At 42.9% G+C, this 27203-nt stretch overlaps 1 protein-coding gene across 1 annotated transcript; it reads left to right on the top strand.

Moving 5' to 3' along the window:
• Positions 1–27203, top strand: KCNG4 (potassium voltage-gated channel modifier subfamily G member 4). Its single transcript, XM_077831385.1, has 2 exons — positions 1–750; positions 26418–27203. The coding sequence occupies exons 1-2, from the start codon at positions 1–3 to the stop codon at positions 27201–27203; spliced, it is 1536 nt and encodes a 511-aa protein (XP_077687511.1).

Raw genomic sequence — 27203 nt, 5'->3', positions numbered from 1 at the left:
ATGCCTATTGTCTCGGGAGGCAGCAACCAGGACTATAGTAATGTTAGCTTCGGTTCTTGTAGTTCCTTGAACCATCTATTCCCTATCTCTGTTGACACCCCTTCTGTCAAAGGGGTCCACTATCAAAGGGCCAGCAGGATTTACCACCCTGATCAGCTCTGTACTGTTGATGTGAAGAGGGAGATCATAATAAATGTTGGAGGAATCAAATACCTACTGCCTTGGAGCACTTTAGACGAATTCCCACTGACCCGGCTAAGCAAGCTAAAGTTTTGCAGCAGCTACGATGAAATTATTCAGCTGTGTGATGATTATGATGAAGACACCCATGAGTTCTTCTTCGACCGGAATCCCAAAGCTTTTGGGATGATCGTCAGCTTTCTAGCAGCAGGGAAGCTGATGCTCTTCCAAGACATGTGTGCCTTGTCATTCCAGGAGGAGCTGAGATACTGGGGAATTGAGGAATCCAACTTGGAGAAATGCTGCTTCCGAAAACTGTTTCAAAAACTGCAGGAGCTGGCAGAGATGCACAAGGAGGAAGAGATGCAAATGAGCAAGGAGACCACATGTGTCCTGGTTGAGGAAACACAATTTGGACAATTTATGAATAAACTCAGGGATATGGTCGAAAATCCCCAGTCAGGACTCCCAGGAAAAGTCTTTGCTTGTCTCTCCATCCTCTTTGTGGCCACCACAGCTATAAGCCTTTGTGTTAGCACAATGCCGGACTTAAGAGCCGAAGAAGACAGGGTAAGTAAGTCCCCTTTCAGCTAGTATTACAACCCTCTATAAACCTACTATAGTGTTACAAGAAACAAACCTGTCATTGTTAAACATGCATCACAAAAAGATATAAAACAATCCTCAGAGAAAATCCTCAGGAAACAATATCAAAATTTGCCTATGTATATTATTTATTATAAATAGAAATAACTCCTGAAACTGACTTTGTATCAGTTTCAAAGTCATATTCAGTCACAAAGAATTAAACAAAGTTTTGTAGTGCTTGCCAGCCAGAGATATAGAAAAGGCTTTCTGAATGGAATCAAAGAAGTAAGATCATACAGTTAGCAAATATGCATGCAATTAGCAAATACCGAGTATTCAACATTGTAACACAGCATTCCCCCCACCTTACCCACAGCTTAGGAAAGCGTTGTTAACAAAAGTTATTTTATTTGCTGCTAGCAGGAGTCTCACACTCAGTCATAGCAGAGTTTCATCTACCACATGCTTTATCCTACCATAGGATCCACTCTGGTTATCAGCAATATTTCAACCGGACTTAGTGAAAGAAATATTTTCCCCTGCATCTTTATTTTTAAAAATAGCAAGTTGTCTTCTGTTGTGATAACTAGATCAACTCTGATGTAGTTATTATTTTAGGAGACTTGAAATAATTTTTCCAGAACAATATTGTGTTACATTTTGTACAATGATAACACAGTATGATATACAAACAAACAAACAACACCACAGAAGCGGAGTTTCAAAGTTTGCCTCCAAAATGGATGCACAAGTTTTGTGTCTGTAGTACCCTGCATTTGGCACACACAAAAATTGCAGAAACACTATTAAAGGGTTGCTGAAATTTTAACCCATTAAGTACATATAAACCCTCTCAAAACACTTCTCCAAAATAATTAAGGGCAAATAAAATCAAACGTATATCATATGTAGGAGAAACTTTCAATGTTTTAAAGATCTGTCGTTCTAATAAGAAAAGAAATGGAGATAAGAATGTAATGTGATTTTAGGTATAATAACATCCAAACTACCGCTGAATTCTTCCGCATGCTGCATTCCACAAATTGATTCTGGAAGTAACATGACACTTTTCAAAATACTGACACCAAGATTAAAGAAACAAGCCACATTCATTTTTCCCCACTGATGCCATAGATAAGTTTATCAGTTTATTGTGCATGGCTTAATTTAACCATTTTCACATTTATTGCACAATATGCTGTGTCATTTTATTGTCAAAGTAGTAATTCAGAAAGGCACAGAATGCAATCACATCAAAGATATGTCATGATATTTGATGTCTTTCAATAAGGCTAAGGATTGCACAGAAGACTGGGATTTAAAGAGATCATTTTCTGTTCTATGTAACCTTGAATTTCTACTTACATTTATATAAAAAGTTTGAATCCCTTCAGTAATATCTCTGAGTATCTAAGAGCCTCCCAAAGCTATTGCATTTTGAAGTCAAAATTGTTAAGATGTTTCAGTGCCTTTTCCAAGACGCAGCTTAAACACAGAGCATGTTTTTATGGCTATAAGCAAAATGAACACAAAGACTTCTATGGGAAATATTGCTTCCTATTAACTTTGTTCCTAAAAAAGAGCATGATGCATATTTTATCTCAAATTTAAAACATAAAACAAGAGAACTCTTGTCTAAGTATTTTTAAAGAAAAATAAAAAACACATAATTGGTGTATCAGATCTCAACGAGGTCTAATTTGCTGCATTTTTAAAAATTAACCCTATCTTTAGAAGGCAAGAATTTTGAGCAGAGGGGTACAAATGTAGCTGGTAGTAAGATGCAGCAGCCTCACTGCAGCCAGAGTGTTCTGTAAAATAGAGCTGTGTGAATGAGCATAGGTTTTTTCATATATAGTCAGGTTTCTAATGTGTAGACACTTTAAAAAGCTGGGATTAAGACATAAATAATATAGAATCATAGAATTCTATCCATTCAGAGATGCTGCAGTATTTGAGAAAGAGTCTGCAGGGGAAGTGGGAGTAATGGGGTGAAGTTGAGCAAAGGATAAAGTTAGGGCTGGTCTACACTGGGAACTTACATTGGTAGAACTATGTCTCTTAGGGATTTGAAATATCCACACCTTGAAAGATTTAGCTATACCAACATAATCCTCGGTGTAGACAGCGCTAGGTCAATGGAAGAATTCTTCTCATCAACCTAGCTACAGCCTCTCAGAGAGGTGGATTACCTACTCTGACGGGAGAACGTCTCCTGTCAGTGTAAATAGTGTCTACATTCAAGCACTATAGCATTTCCCGTCTCAATATCAGAATCTATTAGACTGTGTAATAGCATTCTAGGGACCACGTACAAAGTTATAATAATCCCATTGTTTGACTCAATTTAAACCAAGATTGGCAAAGCACTTGAGAATGTATGGTGGTGAACTGACCTGGCTTGTGGAGGGACAGACTACAGGATTTAATAAGTATTTTCCTTCTGTCATTTCTATGAGGCTGTGAACTGACCCTATATGCCTAAAGCGCTGCAGCACCGAAGGTCTCCTTTCTGGGGGGCCTCAGAACAGTGTCTTATCTAGAGCTTGGCAAGTAACTCATAGCAAGTAATGTAGTCAAGAAATGTAGCTTCTTGGTTGTCGCTGTGACTCATCCACCCACAATCTACAATTTTCTTGAATGTATTTGTTATTCAAAAGTATTCCCCACATGAATTCAGTAAAGGGTGCCTAGCAGGGGGTATGTTCACCAGCAGCTTCAGATGAGCATTCAGAATGTGAAATTCTTGCTGCTTGGACTAGACACAAAGGTCATGTGATTTGCTTCTTTCCACTGACTACATGAGTGCAGCTCTTTGAATTTCCGGTGTTTCCGGTGTTAACCAGCAGCAACGTTCAGATCCAGATCTGAATTCAAAACAGTCCAAAGTTGAGGGCTGTTCAGTTCTGGGGTTTTGGCTTGGACCCACCTCTGACCAGAACTTTGCTGAAAGGTATTGTAAGGGTCAATTCCCACATGTCAGGAAGGAGGATGTATTGCTTCCAAGATAGCAATAAGAAAGATTTTACCTCTGTTGCCACATGTACCTCTCCGGGCTCCTTTCAGCATCCCAGCCACACTCCATAGTGTCAGAATTGGCTGCTCTCCAGTGCCTGAAGAAGGAAGAAAGCAAAAAGAGAAGGGGGAATAATACAAGGTGAGCTTGACTTCAGTCGGAGGGTTTGGCTGTCTCGGCACTGCATACTCTGCAGTAACATTCCCTTCTCGCTCCAGCTAAGCATCCCAGAAACGGGCTGCCTGGGCAAGCAGAAGAAGAACAAACAGAACAACTTGCCACCAAAGGGAAAGCGAAAACTCGGGCTCTGTTGAGAGATGTGGCACTCAGCCAAGTAACAAGCATCTGCATCAGGGAAGCCCAGCTGCCATAGTAACAGGAGAGAGGAAAGGAAGGAAGGTGGCCATTTCTACAGAAATGTAGCAATAGGGAGGGGAGGACTTCAGGAAAGCAGACTTCGACTCCCTCAGGGAACGGATGGGTAGGATCCCCTGGGGGACTAACATGAAGGGGAAAGGAGTCCAGGAGAGCTGGCTGTATTTCAAGGAATCCCTGTTGAGGTTACAGGGACAAACCATCCTGATGAGTCGAAAGAATAGTAAATATGGCAGGCGACCAGCTTGGCTTAACGGTGAAATCCTAGCGGATCTTAAACATAAAAAAGAAGCTTACAAGAATTGGAAGGTTGGACATATGACCAGGGAAGAGTATAAAAATATTGCTCGGGCATGTAGGAATGAAATCAGGAGGGCCAAATCGCACCTGGAGCTGCAGCTAGCAAGAGATGTCAAGAGTAACAAGAAGGGTTTCTTCAGGTATGTTGGCAACAAGAAGAAAGCCAAGGAAAGTGTGGGGCCCTTAATGAATGAGGGAGGCAACCTAGTGACAGAAGATGTGGAAAAAGCTAATGTACTCAATGCTTTTTTTGCCTCTGTCTTCACTAACAAGGTCAGCTCCCAGACTGCTGCGCTTGGCATCACAACATGGGGAATAGATGGCCAGCCCTCTGTGGAGAAAGAGGTGGTTAGGGACTATTTAGAAAAGCTGGACGTGCACAAGTCCATGGGGCCGGACGAGTTGCATCCGAGAGTGCTAAAGGAATTGGTGGCTGTGATTGCAGAGCCATTGGCCATTATCTTTGAAAACTCGTGGCGAACGGGGGAAGTCCCAGATGACTGGAAAAAGGCTAATGTAGTGCCAATCTTTAAAAAAGGGAAGAAGGAGGATCCTGGCAACTACAGGCCAGTCAGCCTCACCTCAGTCCCCGGAAAAATCATGGAGCAGGTCCTCAAAGAATCAATCCTGAAGCACTTGCATGAGAGGAAAGTGATCAGGAACAGTCAGCATGGATTCACCAGGGAAGGTCATGCCTGACTAATCTAATCGCCTTCTATGATGAGATTACTGGTTCTGTGGATGAAGGGAAAGCAGTGGATGTATTGTTTCTTGACTTTAGCAAAGCTTTTGACATGGTCTCCCACAGTATTCTTGTCAGCAAGTTAAAGGAGTATGGGCCGGATGAATGCACGATAAGGTGGGTAGAAAGTTGGCTAGATTGTCGGGCTCAATGGGATAGTGATCAATGGCTCCATGTCTAGTTGGCAGCCGGTGTCAAGTGGAGTGCCCCAGGGGTTGGTCCTGGGGCCGGTTTTGTTCAATATCTTCATAAATGATCTGGAGGATGGTGTGGATTGCACTCTCAGCAAATTTGTGGATGATACTAAACTGGGAGGAGTGGTAGATACGCTGGAGGGCAGGGATAGGATACAGAGGGACCTAGACAAATTGGAGGATTGGGCCAAAAGAAATCTGATGAGGTTCAATAAGGACAAGTGCAGGGTCCTGCACTTAGGACGGAAGAACCCAATGCACAGCTACAGACTAGGGACCGAATGGCTAGGCAGCAGTTCTGCAGAAAAGGACCTAGGGGTGACAGTGGACGAGAAGCTGGATATGAGTCAGCAGTGTGCCCTTGTTGCCAAGAAGGCCAATGGCATTTTGGGATGTATAAGTAGGGGCATAGCGAGCAGATCGAGGGATGTGATCGTCCCCCTCTATTCGACATTGGTGAGGCCTCATCTGGAGTACTGTGTCCAGTTTTGGGCCCCACACTACAAGAAGGATGTGGATAAATTGGAGAGAGTCCAGCGAAGGGCAACAAAAATGATTAGGGGTCTGGAACACATGAGTTATGAGGAGAGGCTGACGGAACTGGGATTGTTTAGTCTGCAGAAGAGAAGAATGAGGGGGGATTTGATAGCTGCTTTCAACTACCTGAGAGGTGGTTCCAGAGAGGATGGTTCTAGACTATTCTCAGTGGTAGAAGAGGACAGGACAAGGAGTAATGGTCTCAAGTTGCAATGGGGGAGTGCACTTTTTCACTAGGAGGGTGGTGAAACACCGGAATGCATTACCTAGGGAGGTGGTAGAATCTCCTTCCTTAGAAGTTTTTAAGGTCAGGCTTGACAAAGCCCTGGCTGGGATGATTTAATTGGGGATTGGTCCTGCTTTGAGCAGTGGGTTGGACTATATGACCTCCTGAGGTCCCTTCCAACCCTGATATTCTATGATTCTATGACTGTCATAAAGGCACAGATCCCACTTAAAGGCAAATGAGGAAGAGAAAATTAGGAGTCTGTGTTTCCTGTAATCCCCTTCTGAGGCATGGCCAAAATGAAGACCCTGATTCATTCTGTGTTAGGGCTTGCCCACAAGAACAATAAATGCCATGTAAATTCCCATGGGTATTTCAAGCAATACTTAGACACCCAGTTATAAGCACCTTGGAAATATGAAAGACACAGAGAGAAGGACATACAATTTGTATATACTTTATGTAACCCACTGGTTAGTGTTATGAGTCCCCCAGTGTACCCAGACCACAAAGGATATGAGTCTGTTAGAGTCCCCCAGTACAGAGAACTGGATCTTTAGTTCAAGAAGTAGAGACACAAGCTTATTGCTCTAGACTCGAAGTTGCTGGCTTAATCCATGGTTTATTCGGCAAGATGGTAGCTGTCACAATTGGTCTTAATTTATAATCAGAAGAAAGAGTATAAAATGGCCCAAGGACAAATTGGATCATTTGTGCAAACAGTTAATACAAGTGCATATGCAGTTATGGAAAAGGCACTCATAGGCATGCAAATATCTGTATTTTTATCTGCACTTTGATCATGCAGGCTTCTGGAAATTTGTCCCATAATGTCATCTATGAGTATACAAAATGAAATAATCCCAACAGAGGTGCACAGATGTAGATGTGGCACTTCCTTACAAGAGTTGGGAAGAAAGAGAACTGTGCTGCAGATAAGTAGATGATGTAGAGCAGGCAGACACAAGCCATAAAATCCAGATTCAAAATTTCCCAAGTGAGCAGTGGCTGTTTAGATAAAGGGGGTTAGCTCAATCCATTATAGACAAGTAAAGGGTTCTGCTCCAGGGTTATAATTCAAACACAAAGACCTGAGAGACAGAAAAGTCACCGTAATGGTCATTGCACAGTTTTCAGCAGGCTGCAGAGATAAAGAGTGTAGCTAATCCGAAGATAAAAGAGGTGACCAGAATGGAATCCAACCACTATAGAAGTGCTTGATTAGGGAAAGGATCTGCTTTGAACTGGACACCAGTGGAATTTTCTTTTGAAGAGTCGGGGGAGATTTGGGATGACTAAGCAGAAAAGATGCAGCAAAGCCTTTTCCTCAGAAAAGAAAACTAAAGTTAACAAAAGCAGGCAACACAGCCCCCAAACATGGACTCCACCCTAATCCTATGGTCCTGGATGTGGAGTCCAAGCTTTCTCAAGGTAGTCTGCCTTTTCCCAAGTTGTGCAGCATAAAGACCCCCAAACCAGAGGGCAAATAAAAAGAGCCTCCAAACCATTATTTGGTAAAATCTAATGATTTTGAAACCTATCAAGTATTTTGGGGCCCTGGTTTGTGATATTTGAATGCTGTATGAATCATACTGAAAATGTCCCTACACTCTAGAGGAAACTACAGAGAAAAAAACATCTTGAGCAGTTGAAGTATTTTTACCACACAGGTGAAAAGACAATTTATTGACCTTATTGGGAAGGGAAAGAGGAAAATCAAAGACCAACTATTTGTATTGTCAGGGTTAATAACTCCACTACTCAGTCTCTTGCCTATAAACGCACTGCACCTTCTTACACTGAAATAGCCCAGGCTACTCAGGCCAGTAGTACAGGTCCAATATTCAGGAGGAACAATTATTAGTTTGCCTTACACTAGTCCAGTCTTGGCTATTTCCCAACAGTATTACAGTAGTCCCTTGGCTTCTCACTCGACTCCGGTGGATCACACAGCTGTTATTAGCACCCAATCAGTTCAAATTCTGTATGCTATCACATGCATTCTATTTGGATAAATATGCTTTATAGGGGACCTTTTTTGTGTTTTTGAAGTTGCAGATACCTACAGTAGGACCAAATCCAGTTCACTTTACTCACACAAGTAGTCTGAGTAATTTCAACAGGAATAACTGTGTAATGGCTACCTCCTTTGGAGTGATAGGCATCTCCTCTTGCGTGTTAGACCTTTCCAAAAACAGAGATCAACAGTAGCCAGCACAAACTTTAATTTTATGACAATAATGCCTCTGTGTAACAAACCCCTTAATCTTACACCTGTGAAATTCCTTCTCCATTATGATATATTGTTTTCGAAAGTTCTCAATCCATTGATTTCAGTGAAGTTAAGTCCAGATTTAGCCTGGTGTACCTGAGATCAGAATCCGGCCTTTCATTGCTAATGAGATTTTACAGTTCTATCTCAGGCATGCTAAAGATACTGCTTAGACTATGGATGGATTATGAAATTGTGCATGGAATGTTAACATCCATTTTTAGCAGTATTATTTTAACTTACAGTGTTATCTGGAAGTCTCGATCATGTTTAGGGGTCCCATTGGTCTGTGCACTGCACAAACATATAATAAGAGACAACCACTACCCTGAAGAACTGACAATCTAAGTAGACAAGAAATAGGAGGAGAAATGGTGGGGAGAAAGTGACTTGTCCCAGGTCTAACAGCAATCACATGAGCCCCACTCCAGGCCTCTATCCACTTGACTATGCTGCTTCTCATGTTTAAAAAGTGAGTTCCACTAAGCTTGCTCCTTGAAATACAATAATTCCTGCATAGCGACCTCCCATCCTTCATATTCTGGGCCCAGAAACAGAAGGGCCAACTTTCAGCTGGTGTAAGTCAGATTCATACCTTCAAGTCATGATCTTTCTTAGGTACTTATATGCCCCCCAATCATCATAGTGTCTGAGCACTGAAAACTTTTAACATATTTATTCTTATACTCTGCCAGCTATGGGCAGTGGTATCACAGTTCCATTGAACAGCTGCGGGACTCAGTGTTTCCGTGCATAAGTGACTTGCCCAAGTTTATGCAGCAAGTCTGTAGCAAAGCAGGTCTGTCAAGACTTTTACTCAGGACTCAAGATTATGAATTAGTTAATATAACATAATAAAGATCATGAATACAATAATATAGAAACACAATAATATAATAAAGATTATAAATTAATATAAAATAATAAAGTATTACTTTTCCATTTTAATGTTTTGTTCCCAATAAAAGACACAGTGTACTGTGTACATATGCAAACATAATATCTCGATTTATTTGCTAATGCCCATGTTACTACAAACCCAATATTAACACTATTATTATTTATTATGTATACTACTTGAGTGCATTGGAGCCCTGCTAAAGGACCTGAAGCCTGTACTAGTTTTAACAGTAGTTTTCAGATGTCTGGATTATTTTTTTTCAAGCTGAATTGGGTGGGAGATCGCTGTGTGACTAGAGTACACAATGTTTTTAACAGCTAGCGGTCCTGCAAATAGGTTATAGTCTTTCTTTCCACAGGCATCCAACCTTTTCATTTCACTGCATCCATAACAGGGAGTTTTCAAGTTCTCCCAGAGTGTCGTTTGATTTAACGGAGCGTAGTTTAATTATTCAAACAGCAGCAGCAATGCCGGCATGGTGACTCAGCGGCAGTGCAGTCAGATTCCTGCTGCTCCAAATCAGAAACAAAATCAGAATGGTGCATATGCTGAATCTCCAAATTCTGATTTTCCAGTCAAAAGGTCTCAGTTCTCTCCTGCATCTGAGCTCTGCTTAGCACACGGAGAAGGGGGGGAAAGGGCCTGGTTATGGCTCTCTGATTCTGCAATGGCCCAATCCAGGCATGAACTAGAGCAATTTAGGGGCTGCTATAATATATGCCATTGATGTATATTCCCTAATGGTCCTTACACCACTGAAGGGTTGGCAGAAGCAGGCCACAGTGCTGGTCCATCTCTTCCCACACACAACACACCTCCTTCCTCTGACATGTCCCCTATACACAGGTTGCTGGAACACCTGGTGCAGGAGCTGATTTTCCCAGCTTTACCCTACTGGAGAAGTTTCACTCCACCTGGGGAATACTTTGCTGTCAAGTTATGGCCAGAATCCAGCCCTTTGTGCTGTCTCAGAGGGGACGGGGCTGGATGGTGATGCTGAATCTGGCCCAAGAAGCAAGTTGCCTGGGGAAATGAGGTGGCAAGTTCCTATGGTTGCTTACGAGAGATACTTCTGAATCCTCTAAATACAGGCCTGAATAATTTCCATCTGAGTGGACCACAGTGCTGTGCAAATGAACCCTGCTAGGATAATGATCAATCTGTGCAAGCAGGCAGAAGGCAGGTTCTATTCTACTATAACTCGAATAGCCTACAGCAACAATGCTGTCTGCTCCCATCTGTCGGTGTCTTAGTGGACACTGACCTCAATCCATATAATTGAGTGTAAGGCTGAAGGGAGGAAATGGGCAGTAATAATCTAATTATTAATAATCTAATTTTTAATCTGCATGTGCCAAGATAAGTTTAGCAGATGTTTGAGTTGTGACCTTGCTTCACCACACTGCAGTGCTGTGTTGATCTGTTGCCGGGGACCATATTCCAGCAGCCCATGTTAAAAGCACATGCTGCAAAGCAAAGCCAACCATTTTCTAATACACTCATCCAGGCAGACCCCCTTATGCTTCAGTATGAGTTTGAATTTGGGCTACTGTAAACAGTCAAACACAAACTCTTCTGGGTTCACTTACCACTGATTTTGTGCTATTTCAAAGCACATGTGGTTGGATTATGGTATTCTGCAGGATACTAATGAATCTTGTGCCTACCGCATTCACAAAAAGCGAAGCCCTATAACTCTGACTGTGGAATACTAATAACCCTATTAACTGAGGAGGGACAGGTCTGATACCTACATCATCTGTGTGGGTTGTGTGAGTTCTGGGTTCAGTTCCTGACTTTGCCACTGACTTGCTGTGTGATGATGAGCAAGTCGTATCCCTGTCTGTAATACTGGAATAACAATATTTTCCACACTGGGTGTTCTGATTAATTCATTCTTTGTAAAGCACTCGAGGCTCCAGCACTCGAGGCTGGATTCTAAAATAACAATATTGTTAATCTTCTTTGTAGGTCACAGTTTCAAAGCCTTGATTAAGCTATTTGTATACATTCGGCTAATGCAGGATTTGAATCTCCAATATATGGCTTGGAAATAGGGTCACCGAGGACTATATTCTAGCAGCTCATGTTAAGAGCACATGCTCTTTCAACCGGAATGTCCAGTCAAAAAGGAAACCTCGTTGCTCTCTCCACCATCCTCTGTGAGGGGGAGGAAAGGGGACAGGGGCAGGACCTCAGGGGAAGAGGCAGAGCAGGGGGCGGGGGGAGGTTGTGGCGCTCAGTGTCTGGTTTTCACAAATGAGAAAGTTGGCCACCCTACTTGGAAAATATTATTTTCTGTAATGGTGGACAGGCTGTTGAAATAGTCCACACACCAGCATATGCTACCAAAATACTCTACAAGTAATAGTATATCCTGGCCCATGTGATATCTGAAAATATACACCTGGTCAGGTGTTCATTGCTTAAACCACCTAAAGCCACTGTCCTCAACATGAGCAAGGCTGATGAGACAAAACAAGGAGGGAGGCAGGATAAATAATAGAGATTTGCTCTTCTTGTACTTCAGAAAATCAGAAATTTGTCTTGTTTATTTTGTCTTGCAAGTGGCTCATTTCACCCCACTTCATTCAGCATGAAAACTATTAGTGATTACCAGGATCTCTTCTGTAAATCTGCCTCTGGTTTGAGGCTCTTCACTCAGTTGGAGTCCATTATCAATATTCATTTCTACCCTGGCGTGGTATGGTCTTCTTAAGTTAGCTGACATGGTGGTGCACTCTATGTCGTTTGAACAGACAAGGTGAATTGTAACTACAGTTGCAGTAAAACCACTCCCGAGAGGAGCAAAGTTTTCCTATAGCAATTGAACTCTACATGCTATTCCCTCACAGAAAAACCTGATTGCACCAATTAAGTTTTCATAAGGCGTGAACACAATTAAAAGGCAGAATATCACACCACGGATGCAACACAAACCTCTCCAAGCTCGTTACTAAAAAGAAGAGCAGTGTTCAAAATTAGATCAGTGTATGTCACACTAAAGAGGTCATGTGTCCGAAGGCTGGACCAGCATGGAATAGTAAGAGAAGAGAAGAGAACTTGTGCAAGTGAATATAAAAATACTGTCAGCAACCCTTCTAACTAATTAAAGCCTCAGTAAAGAATCAAAGAAACATAGACAAAGAGATCATCATAGGACTTTTAGAGACCATCAGGAGTTCTTAGCGCGTCTCCTCCAACTTAAAGTGTCCAAGACTAAGTAATATAGTAATAGATTGTCATACACTTTGCCGGTCCTTCTCTTGTATAACATCATGCAGCTCTTTCCCTATGGTGGAAGGTCATAACAAAATTGAAGAAGTCTTCAATCAAGTTTTATAGACATGGGAAAAATTCAGCCACTTATGTAATGTACCTGGATGTTCAGAAAGGCTTTGACCAGGTCCCTCACCAAAGGCTCTTTTGCAAACTAAGCTGTCATGGGAAAGAGGGAAGTTCCTCTCATGGATCTGTAACTGGTTAAAAGGAAGGAACAAAAGGGTAGGATTGGATAGTCAGTTTTCACAATAGCGAGAGGTGAATAGCGGAGTCTCCCAAGGCTCTGTACTGGGACCTGTGCTGTACAACATATTCATAAATGATCTGGAAAAGGGAATGAACAGTGAGGTGGCAAAATTTGCAGATGAAACAAAATTACTCAGTGGAGTTAAATCCAAAGCTGACTGCGAAGAGCTACAAAAGTAATCTCACTAAACTGGGTGACAAAATGGCAGATGGAATTTGATGTTCATAAGTGCAAAGTTGTGCACACTGGAAAAATAATCCCAACTACACATCCATAATTATGGGATCTAAATTAGCTGTTACTACTCAAGAAAGAGATTTTACAGTCATCATGGATTGTTCTCTGAAAACATCTGCTCAATGTGTAGTAGCAGTTAAAAAAGTTAACAAAATGTTAGGAACCATGAGGAAAAGAACAGATAAAACAGAAAATATCATAATGCCACTGTATAAATCCATGGTACACCCACACCATGAATACTGCATGCAGTTCTGGCTGTCCCATCTCAAAAAAGATATATTGGAAAGGGTGCAGATAAGGGCAACAAAATGATTAGGGGTACAGAAATACTTCCATACAAGCAGAGATTAAAAAGACTGGAACTGGTCAGCTTAGAAAAGAGACGACTAAAGGGGATATGATAAAAGTCTATAAAATCATGAATGGTGTGGAGAAAGTGAATAAGGAAGTATTACCTCTTTACATAACAGAAGAAACATGGGTCACCCAATGAAATTAATGGGCAGCAAGTTTAAAACAAACAAAAGGAAGTACTTCTTCACACAACTCAGAATCAACCTGTAGAATTCGTTGCCAGGGGATGCTGTGAAGCACAAAAGTATAACTGGGTTCAGAAAAAGAATTAGATAAGTTCATGGAAGATAGGTCCATCAATGGTCATTAGCCAAGATGGTCAGGGATGCAACCATACTCACAGTGTCTCTAAACCTCCATCTGCCAGAATCTGGGACTCGGACAACAGGGGATGGCTCACCTGTTTTGTTCATTCCCTTTCAAGAATCTGGCACTGGTGACTGTCAGATGACAGAATACTGGGCTAGATGGACCACTGGGTTGACCCAGTATGGCCATTCTTATGTTCTTAAGAAAAGTTCTGAATAAAAATGTAGGCCGATGGATAAAACCACGAGCCTGGAAAGAAAAATACTGCTCTCAACAGCAGCAGAGTTTCAGTGTCTTTTCTCAGGCCACTCAACTACTCAGAACAGGGAGCCCCAATTGCTAAAGACCTTTCCAGTTTCCCAACAGTTTCTCCAACACCACTTTCTCCTCACTTTCCTAGCCCCACCCCGAACACCCAGGTGAAAGGCAAAGGTCTGGGTTAACCCCTTAGGTACTGGGCTTGTGAAACATCTTTCTACCTTATCACAAAACAAAGAAATTGATGGCCATGATAAATAACGTAACAAGTGAAATCCTCTTTAACATAAAGAAACTTTGCAAGGAATGACTATTTCATGTGGAATTAGGAAGCTGCTCCTCCATACATTACATGCACACACACACTGCTGCACAAATTCTTGTCATACTGGTCAGACCAATGGTCAATTTAGTCCAGTAGCCCATCGTCAACCAGGCGAGTACCTGATGCTTCAGAGGAATGTGTAAGAAGCCCTGCAGTGAGCAGTTATGGAATAACCTGCCCATAGAAAAAAATTCTTCCTAGTCCCCATTAGTTAGAGTTTGGTTTATGTTCTGAAGCAGGAGAGTTTATAACTCTTCCAAAACTCCTGTTTATTATTTTAGTATTTTCTGTTATAACTCTCTCTCCTTATCTATGGGAATGTTCATTAATTGTACGTATTGGAAGTATATTTTTTAACTTTCTTTCAACAGTGCCCTACAAAGCACTGGAGAAACTAGGAATTTATCATCATTTCCCTTGTCCCGTGCTACCAGACAACTGACATTTTACTTAATCTACACTACAGGAGACTTATATCTGCGCACATGTTATCATTTCATAGTGCAGGACCATTGGGATGTGCCATTTTCCATGCTCTCTGGGTAACAATCATAAGCAGAATATGAGATGCTTTGAGAAAGTCACTGGGAGGAGCTGAAATTGGCTTTGATACTTAATTCCTATTTTTTTCCTCTGACATTTGCTACTTTAGAGTTTTGATGTTAGTCTTGTTCTAATGAGAAGCTCAGGAATAGGACTGTCATCTACTGAACCCTAGAAAGATTGATGGTATGGAGGAATATTATATCCAAAACATAATATATATAGGCTAATATATAAAAATAGTCCTAATATATAAAACACACATATGGAGTCCCTGGGTGAAATTATTTTCCCACTGAAGTCAATGGGAGTGTTTTTATTGACTTCAATAGGACCAGGGTTTCATCCTGTGTTTCTAGATAGCCAACTAGACAGATTTTATTTTCAGGAAGCATATAATGTGTATGTATTTTAATATTTTTTGAGCATTTGCTTAGAGGTTGGGTTTTTTTTGCAGATATACTATATAAATTGGCTGAATAAGTAAACAATAAATCTTTTATTTCAATAGACTGTTTGAAGCAGGGAAAGGTGTGCTTTCAACACTGTGATGGAGAGTGTGGAATTATTATTTTATATTATTTGTCTTTTTTTTTTGTTCTACTCAAGAGAAAGTTTTATGTCCGATAAGTCTCAGATAAGTCGTGGCAGAAATAAAAAAAGCAGAGTAAGATTTCCTAGTATGTGCAAGTAGAAGGTTATTTCTCACTGAAATTGGTAATAGTGCGTTTGGGAAGATGATCATTCAGCTTTCAAAGGAAGAAAGCAGACGTAAGTTATCTACCTCTGGATGGCTGGGTGGGGGAGGGGGCTGGGGAAGAGAGAAGAGGGTAACAAAAGGTATGGGGTGAAATAAACTAATCAGTTCTGAAGAAATTGTACCTGAAAATTTCACCAGGAGGCAGCTTAGACCGTTTTGTTTTATGGCTAAAATTCTTGGCAAAAAGACTTCTTTTCCTGTGGTTTCCTGGTAGAGGAGACTCATGAAGGCTGAGGGGCCTGACAGAGAGATGTGGAATCTCAAAACAAGCACCCTGCTGGAAGGCTTTATTGTATCTTAGGTAATATTCCTCCATTTGGCACACAAGCCCAAATGTACAAAGCTAAATGAAGTAGCTGATGTACTTGTAATTCAGCCCAGATACCAAAAATTTTAAATCACGCCTGAAAATAATGAATAATTCACAAGTCATTAGAGTGACCACAGGCAGACAAAGTACAGGCTGTGCTGAAAGAATAATTTCCATCTTGGAGAAAGAGAACTCTGCATACTGTGACTGCTGATTATAAGCAATTACATCAAGCTAAGTCAGCAAACTCTCCATACATAATGCGCAGCCCATTGAAGTCCATGGCACTGACTTCAATGAGGCTAAAATCTGATCCCCTATGAATAAAACAAAGGATGCAGATTCCTCATTATCTTTTGAGGTGCTTGCTTTCAAGCCTAAATCTTGAAGCTAGAGATAAAACCCAAACTGCTTATTCTAGAGCCAAGCATCAGGACACCTCCTTTAAGGGCAATCTCAGAGCAGGCAGCTCAGGGGAGGAAAGTTCTGTGATCTTATTCTCACTAAGTTTCCTCCAAACTCAAACCACATTGTTAGGGAAAAAGGTTTCCCCTCCCGTCTAGGGTTAGGAGGATAGCCTTCCCTGGACTTCTCTATTAGCCAAACAAAACACAGAGTTGTGGCTCTTGGATAAAGTGAGGCACTTTAATGCTAGCAAGTACGACAGCTGAAGGTCTCACCAATTCCTTCACAGAGGAAAATGGCAAAGCCCCGAACAAAGAACAGAGATGAGCTTTTATAGCCTGGTTCAACATACATTGTGATATCTCTTCCAGTTCAAACCGGTTAACCCAGTCTGTTTGAAGTTCTGGGGTAGGTATGAACATGGAGGCTTATCTGTATAAGGAATTCTTTCCCCAAAACGGGGAGTACAGGTTACACACAATTCACATTCTTTCTACCCATAACTTTAGAGAGAAAACAGATAAGCATAGAAAAAAGACAGAAGCCTAGCTTTACATGATTATAGGGTTGTCTTCTGGTTCTTTTCTTTAGCAACATGGTGAGCTCTTAAGCTTGGAATCACTGTCCCACTCTGGCCAGACTGTGTCTTGAAGTCACAGGTTCACATGCTACACCTCCCCTGAGAGTGCTCTGGGATTGGGCTCCGTTCCTCCTCTTTCTCACTGGCCCACAAAAGAATCATGGCCACTGTGCTACCCATTAGACAGGTACAGCTCATGATCCTCTCTGTAGATGGTCCTCCTACCTCTCCATGATCTTTTAGGGGTGTTACCAAGGAGCTATGTTTGAGCACAGAGCATGCAATTGTAGCTGGCCCTTGTGCAGCAGGTGCAAAGGAAAATAAGATTCTTTGGACTTTCTCCATGCCTTTCTGCACCCACAAAATGGCAGCCACAATCTAGCCCTGAGCAGCAGATATTTCAGTCTCATTTTCAAGCCTCTTAACAACATTAGCTGAAATTATTGCTCCCTAGCATCCCCTTGCTACTCCCCTGGGCCTGTAATTACAGCCTCCCTGGCAATCTAATTAGTGTAATCCCAGCATGAAATTTCAACTGATGATGACAACAGTATTTTACTAACCCATTACTCCTGTTCTCATATAGAAAACCATCCTGGATTTATGGGGAAATAATAGAATGCTTATCCCCCCAAGGACTGCATGGCTAATGCATTTGAGATGCCTTCATTTTGAATATCTATTCAGTAACAAAAAATGTATGGGCCCTACTTCAAAACCCATTGCTGACTTGACTGGGATTTGGATCAGGCCTATAATGCATCAAAGCATGTGTTCCTTAACAGTTATAGCATCCTGCTGTGGAAATATTATGCAGTTGCCTGTGTCTTTTGAGTCTTTGTCACAATGGTGGTTTTCCAGAGGTTTATTCACAATATTTAAATGAACATTTCAGTTTTAGTCGAACATCAAGAGCAGGTTTCATATTAATTTACTATCCCAAGGTGTAGGATTTTAATGTGTTCATCTATTGGACAGGTGGACCATATTTTAAGGCAAGAGCAAATGATGGGTACTATGGAGCATTCGGGAGAGAGAGAGAGCAATATGGACTCAGATCCTCAAAGATATTTAGGCACCTAACTCCAATGGAAATATCTTTGAGGATCTAAGTCATGCTGATTATTATCGAGTTTAGTGTCAATTTGCTATGGCCCAGTGAATTCTTCTAATTACATAGACACTGGGGGACCTGAAGGTAATGGAACTATGCTGATTTACACCAGCTGAGGTCTGACGCACTGTGACCACTGGATGGTTTTCTGATCGTCTGGGCTTTGCCAGAAGACCCAGTGTTTGACTCTCTTATCACTGAGGTGAAGTGCCCAATGTAGTTTCTCATGTACGTGACATTTTCTAAAGTTTATCCAATTCCTAAGTGACTGAGGGGATGGGGGAGGCAAGTTGTGTTTGACTCTTGCCTTCAGGTTGAACAAATCACATTTTTAGGCTCAGCCAGGGACAAGGGAAATAGTGAATCCATCACAGCCCATGGCAGTTGACGTTTGCAAAACTGTCTTGATGTAGCGGCTCAGAAGATAGCACTGGTATCATGTGATGTCATAAATATAAAGGGAAGGGGTAAACCCCTTTAAAATCCCTCCTGGCCAGAGGAAAACTCCTCTCACCTGTAAAGGGTTAAGAAGCTAAAGGTAACCTCGCTGGCACCTGACCAAAATGACCAATGAGGAGACAAGATACTTTCAAAAGCTGGGAGGAGGGAGAGAAACAAAGGGTCTGTCTATATGCTGCTTTTGTCGGGGATAGACCAGGAATGGAGTCTTAGAACTTTTAGTAAGTAATCTAGCTAGGTATGCGTTAGATTATGATTTCTTTAAATGGCTGAGAAAAGAATTGTGCTGAATAGAATAACTATTTCTGTCTGTGTATCTTTTTTGTAACTTAAGGTTTTGCCTAGAGGGATTCTCTATGTTTTGAATCTAATTACCCTGTAAGGTATCTACCATCCTGATTTTACAGAGGGGATTTCCTTACTTCTATTTACTCCTATTTCTATTAAAAGTCTTCTTGTAAGAAAACTGAATGCTTTTTCATTGTTCTCAGATCCAAGGGTTTGGGTCTGTGGTCACCTATGCAAATTGGTGAGGCTTTTTACCAAACCTTGTCCAGGAAGTGGGGTGCAAGGTTTTGGGAAGTATTTGGGGGGAAAGATGTTTCCAAACAGCTCTTCCCCAGTAATCAGTATTTGTTTGGTGGTGGTAGTGGCCAATCCAAGGACAAAGGGTGGAATATTTTGTATCTTGGGGAAGTTTTGATCTAAGCTGGTAAAGATAAGCTTAGGAGGTTTTCATACAGGTCCCCACATCTGTACCCTAGCGTTCAGAGTGGGGGAGGAACCTTGACATGGTGGCAGAGTGGTGGGATTAACCTGAAATCATTTTGAGATCCAGTTGAGATTTTTTGAACTAGAAATACAGATTTTAAAAAGGAAATTTTTTTGCCTTTGGAAAGGAAGTCCAGAAAGCAGCTGAAACTGAAAGCAGCTTGTTTTTTCTCTGCTTTGTGGCCAAGCAGAGACAAAAGGGGATTATCTTTGTGAATTGCAGGTTTTCTTTGCCTGGAGGCAGGGTACTTAACTCCTGCAGGGAAATTCACAGTCTTCCAACCCAGAGTTTTTTTTTCCCCTAAAAGTAAACAACGGGGGTGGGGGGTGGGAGTGTTCTACCTATTTGCCTGGAGACAAAAGTGGCAGGGTTTTTTTTTTTTTTTAGGATTTTGATTTTTTACAAGGAGCACAAGTTTGAAAAGGAATTTTTTTTTCCTTTAGGCTGCTGGTAAGCAGGTTTCCAAGTAGTTGGAGGTTTTTTGCTTTGATTTGGGCCCAGAGCAGAGACAAGGGAATTGTCTTTTTCTGTAGGCTGACAAGTGAGCTGTAGCTCACGAAAGCTCATGCTCAAATAAATTGGTAAGTCTCTAAGGTGCCACAAGTACTCCTTTTCTTTTTGCAAATACAGACTAACACGGCTGTTACTCTGAAACCTATCAGAGAATAGGTATTCTATTCCAGCACAGCAAAATTTTACAGCCAAGTTTTGTTTGTTTATTTCTAAACCTTGGGTGTAAAGTTAGTTAAAAACAGAGAGGTTAGAATGACAAAATCCACGGCTCGACAAAAGATGGAATTAGCCAGATTTCAGGCTGAGGAAAAACAAAGGGAACATGAAAAACAGATAGAACTCATGCGGCTGAAGAAGGAGGAGAGGGAAAAAGAGAGGAAGCATGAACTGGAGATGGAGAAGGTAAAGGCTCAGCAGAATATACCAACAAACCCTAGCAATCCTTCTCCAGGTACCACTCCCCATCCCAGAAAGTTCCCCACCTACAAGGCAGGCGATGATACTGAGGCCTTCCTAGAAAACTTCGAAAGGGCCTGCCTTGGGTACAACATCTCTACTGACCAATACATGGTAGAGCTGAGGCCGCAGCTCAGTGGACCCTTAGCTGAGGTGGCAGCTGAAATGCCTAAAGAACACATGAACAAGTATGAACTGTTTAAATCCAAGGCGAGAGTCAGAATGGGGACAACACCCGAGCATTCTCGTCGGAGGTTCAGAGCCCTAAGGTGGAAACCAGACATGTCATTTACCCAACATGCCTACCACATTGTGAAACATTGGGATGCCTGGATATCAGGAGCAAGTGTTGAATCTCCAGTAAATTTGCCCTTCCTAATGCAAATGGAACAATTCTTAGAGGGGGTTCCTGAGGAAATAGAAAGATACATCCTAGATGGGAAGCCCAAAACTGTAATCGAGGCAGGAGAGATTGGAGCCAGATGGGTGGAGGTGGCAGAGAAGAAGAAAACTGGTCGCAGTTGGAGCGGAGACCAGAAGGGACAACCCCAGACCACACCCTATTACCGGGGGCTGCCCAAGGCCCCACCTACCTCCCAAAGAACCCTCCAGACACCTTATCGTCCCACCACCCCATTCTCCAGCAACCCACCTTGCCCCAGTGACCTGTCAGCTGGACGATGTTTTAAATGTAACGAGCTGGGGCATGTAAAGGCCAACTGCCCCAAGAACCCCAACAGTTTACAGTTCATTGCACCGGAATCACACCAGAGGTCCGCAGGCCCAGATACCTCCCAGATACCCTTGGAGTGGAGGGAAACTGTGAGTGTGGGCGGGAAGAAGGTCACCGTGTGGAGGGACACCGGAGCACAAGTGTCAGCTATCCATGCTTCCTTAGTGGACCCCAATTTAATCAACCCAGAGATCCAAGTGACGATTCAACCCTCCAAGTCCAACGCTTTCAATTTGCATACAGCCAAGTTGCCTGTCCAGTACAAGGGCTGGTCAGGAACGTGGACTTTTGCAGTCTATGATGATTATTCCATCCCCATGCTGTTGGGGGAGGACTTGGCCAATCATGTGAAGCAGGCCAAGAGGGTGGGAACGGTCACCCGCAGCCAGGCTAAACAAGCCGTGAGGCCTAGCTCTGTTCCGGAAACTTCTATCAGGACCCGGTCAGAGGTGATGGACCCGGACTCCAGGCCAATGTCTGCAACAGCAGTAGTGGATCCAGTCCCAGAGACCCAGATGGAACCAGTCCCAGAACCGGAACCAGCCAAACAACCAACACCAGACCCATTGCCAGCACTGAATCCAGTACTTGCAACCTCAACACCAGAGGGCCCCACCGAACCTGAACTGGCAGCAGCCGATAATCCTACACAAGAGGCTCATCCGGAGCCTGAATCCCAACATAGTGCACCTGCGGAGAGCGGTTCACCGTCAACAGAAACAGCTCCATCCCCTACATCGCTTCCAGAGGGACCAAGCATAGGTCCACAATCCCATGAGGAACTGATGTCTCCAACATCAAGGGAACAGTTTCAGACTGAACAGGAAGCAGATGAAAGCCTCCAGAGAGCTTGGACGGCGGCACGGAGCAACCTACCGCCTCTCAGCTCTTCTAATCGATCCAGGTTTGTTGTAGAAAGAGGACTTTTATACAAGGAAACTCTTTCTGGTGGACACCAGGAAGACTGGCATCCTCAGAGACAGTTGGTACATCCAACTAAATACCGAGCCAAGCTCTTGAGCTTAGCCCATGATCACCCTAGTGGCCATGCTGGGGTGAACAGGACCAAAGACCGTTTTGGGGGGTCATTCCACTGGGAGGGAATGGGCAAGGATGTTTCTACCTATGTCCGTCCGGTCTTGTGAGGTGTGCCAAAGAGTGGGAAAACCCCAAGACCAGGTCAAAGCCCCTCTCCAGCCACTCCCCATCATTGAAGTTCCATTTCAGCGAGTAGCTGTGGATATTCTGGGTCCTTTTCCAAAAAAGACAGCCAGAGGAAAGCAGTACATACTGACTTTCATGGATTTTGCCACCCGATGGCCGGAAGCAGTAGGTCTAAGCAACACCAGGGCTAAAAGTGTGTGCCAGGCACTAGCAGACATTTTTGCCAGGGTAGGTTGGCCCTCCGACATCCTCACAGATGCAGGGACTAATTTCCTGGCAGGAACTATGGAAAACCTTTGGGAAGCTCATGGGGTAAATCACTTGGTTGCCACTCCTTACCACCATCAAACAAATGGCATGGTGGAGAAGTTTAATGGGACTTTGGGGGTCATGATACGTAAATTCGTAAATGAGCACTCCAATGATTGGGACCTAGTGTTGCAGCAGTTGCTCTTTGCCTACAGAGCTGTACCACACCCCAGTTTAGGGTTTTCCCCATTTGAACTTGTATATGGCAGTGAGGTTAAGGGGCCATTGCAGTTGGTGAAGCAGCAATGGGAGGGATTTACACCTTCTCCAGGAACTAACATTCTGGACTTTGTAACCAACCTACAAAACACCCTCCAAACCTCTTTAGCCCTTGCTAAAGAAAACTTACAGGATGCTCAAAAAGAGCAAAAAGCCTGGTATGATAAACATGCCAGACAGCGTTCCTTCAAAGTAGGAGACCAGGTCATGGTCTTAAAGGTGCTCCAGGCTCATAAAATGGAAGCATCGTGGGAAGGGCCATTCACGGTCCAGGAGCGCCTGGGAGCTGTTAATTATCTCATAGCATTCCCCACCTCCAACCGAAAGCCTAAGGTGTACCATATTAATTCTCTAAAGCCCTTTTATTCCAGAGAATTAAAGGTTTGTCAGTTTACAGCCCAGGGAGGAGACGATGCTGAGTGGCCTGAAGGTGTCTACTATGAAGGGAAAAGCTGGTGGTGTGGAAGAGGTGAACCTCTCCATGACCCTTGGGCGTATGCAGCGACAGCAGATCAAGGAGCTGTGCACTAGGTACGCGCCAACGTTCTCAGCCACCCCAGGACTGACTGAACGGGCATACCACTCCATTGACACAGGTAATGCTCACCCAATTAGGGTCCAACCTTACCGGGTGTCTCCTCAAGCTAAAACTGCTATAGAACGGGAGATCCAGGATATGTTACAGATGGGTGTAATCCGCCCCTCTGGAAGTGCATGGGCATCTCCAGTGGTTTTAGTTCCCAAACCAGATGGGGAAATACGTTTTTGCGTGGACTACCATAAGCTAAATGCTGTAACTCGCCCAGGCAACTATCCAATGCCATGCACAGATGAACTATTAGAGAAACTGGGATGGGCCAGTTTCATCTGGTAGAGATGACATCATCTAAGTCATCTCTACCTTGGACTTAACCAAGGGGTCCTGGCAGGTACCGCTAGATGAATCTGCCAAGGAAAGGTCAGCCTTCACCACACATCTCGGGCTGTATGAATTTAATGTACTCCCTTTCGGGCTCCGAAATGCACCCGCCACCTTCCAAAGACTTGTAGATGGTCTCCTAGTGGGATTAGGAGAATATGCAGTCGCTTACCTTGATGATGTGGCCATATTTTCAGATTCCTGGGCAAACCACCTGGAACATCTACAAAAAGTCCTTGAGCGCATAAGGGAGGCAGGACTAACTGTTAAGGCTAAGAAGTGTCAAATAGGCCTAAACAGAGTGACTTACCTTGGACACCAGGTGGGTCAAGGAACTATCAGCCCCCTACAGGCCAAAGTGGATGCTATCCAAAAGTGGCCTGTCCCAAAGTCAAAGAAACAGGTTCAATCCTTCTTAGGCTTGGCCGGTTATTACAGACGATTTGTACCACAATACAGCCAAATCGCCGCCCCACTGACAGACCTAACCAAACAGAAACAACCAAATGCTGTTCAGTGGACCAAAAAGTGTCAGAAGGCCTTTAACAAGCTTAAAGCGACACTCATGTCTGACCCTGTACTAAGGGCCCCAGACTTTGACAAACCGTTCCTAGTAACCACAGATGCGTCCGAGCGTGGTGTGGGAGCAGTTTTAATGCAGAAAGGACCTGATCAAGAATTCCACCCTGTAGTGTTTCTCAGCAAAAAACTGTGAGAGGGAAAGCAACTGGTCAGTCACTGAAAAAGAATGTTACGCCATTGTCTAGGCTCTGGAAAAGCTATGCCCATATGTTTGGGGACGGCGTTTCCACCTGCAAACTGACCATGCTGCACTGAAGTGGCTTCACACTGTCAAAGAAACTAACAAAAAACTTCTTCGGTGGAGTTTAGCTCTCCAAGATTTTGATTTCGACATCCAACACATCTCAGGAGCTTCTAACAAAGTGGCTAATGCACTCTCCCATGAAAAGAAAAGGAGTACTTGTGGCACCTTAGAGACTAACCAGTTTATTTGAGCATGAGCTTTCGTGAGCTACAGTGAGCTGTAGCTCACGAAAGCTCATGCTCAAATAAACTGGTTAGTCTCTAAGGTGCCACAAGTACTCCTTTTCTTTTTGCGAATACAGACTAACACGGCTGTTACTCTGAAATCTCCCATGAAAGTTTCCCAGAATCAACTGGTTTAAAATCGTCCTTGAGATGTGGAAAAATTGTTAGTCTTTATGTACGTGGTAGTATATTTAGAGATGCATGTGTCTTATTACCTCTGTTTTTCCTAGAGCTCCAGGAAGAAATCCCAGCCAGTGTTTCACCCTAGCTGAGATTTGGGGGGCATGTCATAAATATAAAGGGAAGGGTAAACCCCTTTAAAATCCCTCCTGGCCAGAGGAAAACTCCTGTCACCTGTAAAGGGTTAAGAAGCTAAAGGTACCCTCGCTGGCACCTGACCAAAATGACCAATGAGGAGACAAGATACTTTCAAACGCTGGGAGGAGGGAGAGAAACAAAGGGTCTGTGGGTCTGTCTTTATGCTGCCTTTGCCGGGGATATACCAGGAATGGAGTCTTAGAACTTTTAGTAAGTAATCTAGCTAGGTACGTGTTAGATTATGATTTCTTTAAATGGCTGAGAAAAGAATTGTGCTGAATAGAATAACTATTTCTGTCTGTGTATCTTTTTTGTAACTTAAGGTTTTCCCAGGGGGATTCTCTATGTTTTGAATCTAATTACCCTGTAAGGTAGCTACCATCCTGATTTTACAGAGGGGATTTCTTTACTTCTATTTACTCCTATTTCTATTAAAAGTCTTCTTGTAAGAAAACTGAATGCTTTTTCATTGTTCTCAGATCCAAGGGTTTGGGTCTGTGGTCACCTACGCAAATTGGTGAGGCTTTTTACCAAACCTTGTCCAGGAAGTGGGGTGCAAGGTTTTGGGAAGTATTTGGGGGGAAAGACGTTTCCAAACAGCTCTTCCCCAGTAATCAGTATTTGTTTGGTGGTGGTAGCGGCCAATCCAAGGACAAAGGGTGGAATATTTTGTACCTTGGGGAAGTTTTGACCTAAGCTGGTCAAGATAAGCTTAGGAGGTTTTCATACAGGTCCTCACATCTGTACCCTAGCGTTCAGAGTGGGGGAGGAACCTTGACATGTGACCTCAACCCTAGAACAGAAATCTCCATTGGTACGTTGCACCTGCTGGATGAGTGTTTTTTAAAATTTAATCTTCCTTTTGATTTGAATGTTATAGCATACTTGCAGATACTGGAAGAAAAGATGTGGTTCGTACTAGGGCTCAACTAGGGGCAAGGTCTAAATGGCCTAGTAAGTCTTCTACATCTCTGAACTATTTCCCTTCATTACATCAAATTACCTAGTATCTGTGCAGTCACCACAGATTGAATAGTACTTTACACACAGAGCAGAAAGAGAACCAGAACATCCATAAAATAATCCCTCACTTAGGGTTAAATTTACTTCTGTTCAGACTTATGCACCATTTAAATCTCAATTAATTTCTATTTTCAGGGCTTAAGTGGGATTTAAATAGTCCATATGCCTTGTGCAGGGCCTTTGCACAAAGATAAATTTCATCCATTCAGACTCATAAGAATAATACAATTAAAACAACACCAGTTCACTTGAATAGCTTTTTAACAGAATGTAACATGGCTGCTATAGAAGTAGCTATTTGCTGCGTTTGTTTCCCCCCAATACCAGTACACCCATGAAGATGCACATTTCTTCTTCTTTAATGATTTCTGATGTCAGTTCAGAGATTGCTCATTTATTTGACCTTCTGTTTGTTTTGCGCCAGGGTGAATGTTCTCAGAAGTGCTATTACATCTTTGTCATCGAGACCATCTGCGTGGCTTGGTTCTCGCTGGAGCTCTGCCTCCGATTCATTCAGGCGAAGAGCAAGTGTCACTTCTTCAGAGGCCCCCTAAATATAATTGATTTCTTGGCTATTTCACCCTATTATGTTTCCCTCATAGTGGTAGATGACGAGCCAAGTGAGGAGGCTGAGAGGCCGAGCAGCAACTCATATTTGGAGAAGATTGGACTGGTGCTACGAGTCTTACGTGCCTTGAAGATCTTGTATGTAATGCGCCTTGCCAGGCACTCCTTAGGCCTGCAGACTTTGGGGCTCACGGTTCGAAGGTGCACCCGAGAATTTGGCCTGCTTTTGCTCTTCTTGTGTGTAGCTGTCACCCTGTTTTCTCCCCTGGTCTACTTGGCTGAGAATGAATCTGGGAAGGTCCTTGAATTTACAAGCATTCCTGCCTCATACTGGTGGGCTATCATCTCAATGACCACTGTGGGATATGGAGATATGGTACCAAGAAGTGTCCCAGGCCAGATGGTGGCTCTGAGTAGCATCCTCAGTGGGATTCTAATTATGGCTTTCCCAGCAACCTCGATATTCCACACTTTCTCCCATTCCTATTCAGAGTTGAGACAACAACATGAAAGATTACAGTCCCAGCTAAACAGGATAAAAAGCACCAATCACTCCGGTGAAACTGATACCTTCAATGAGACAGACAGTTTGACTTCAGAGGCGCCAATGTCGCCGATTAAGTACATTTACAGAGGAAACTAA

The sequence above is a fragment of the Eretmochelys imbricata genome, chromosome 12 (assembly GCF_965152235.1).
Source record: "Eretmochelys imbricata isolate rEreImb1 chromosome 12, rEreImb1.hap1, whole genome shotgun sequence".
NCBI lineage: Eukaryota > Metazoa > Chordata > Testudines > Cheloniidae > Eretmochelys > Eretmochelys imbricata.
This window is presented reverse-complemented; position numbering and strand designations above follow the sequence as displayed.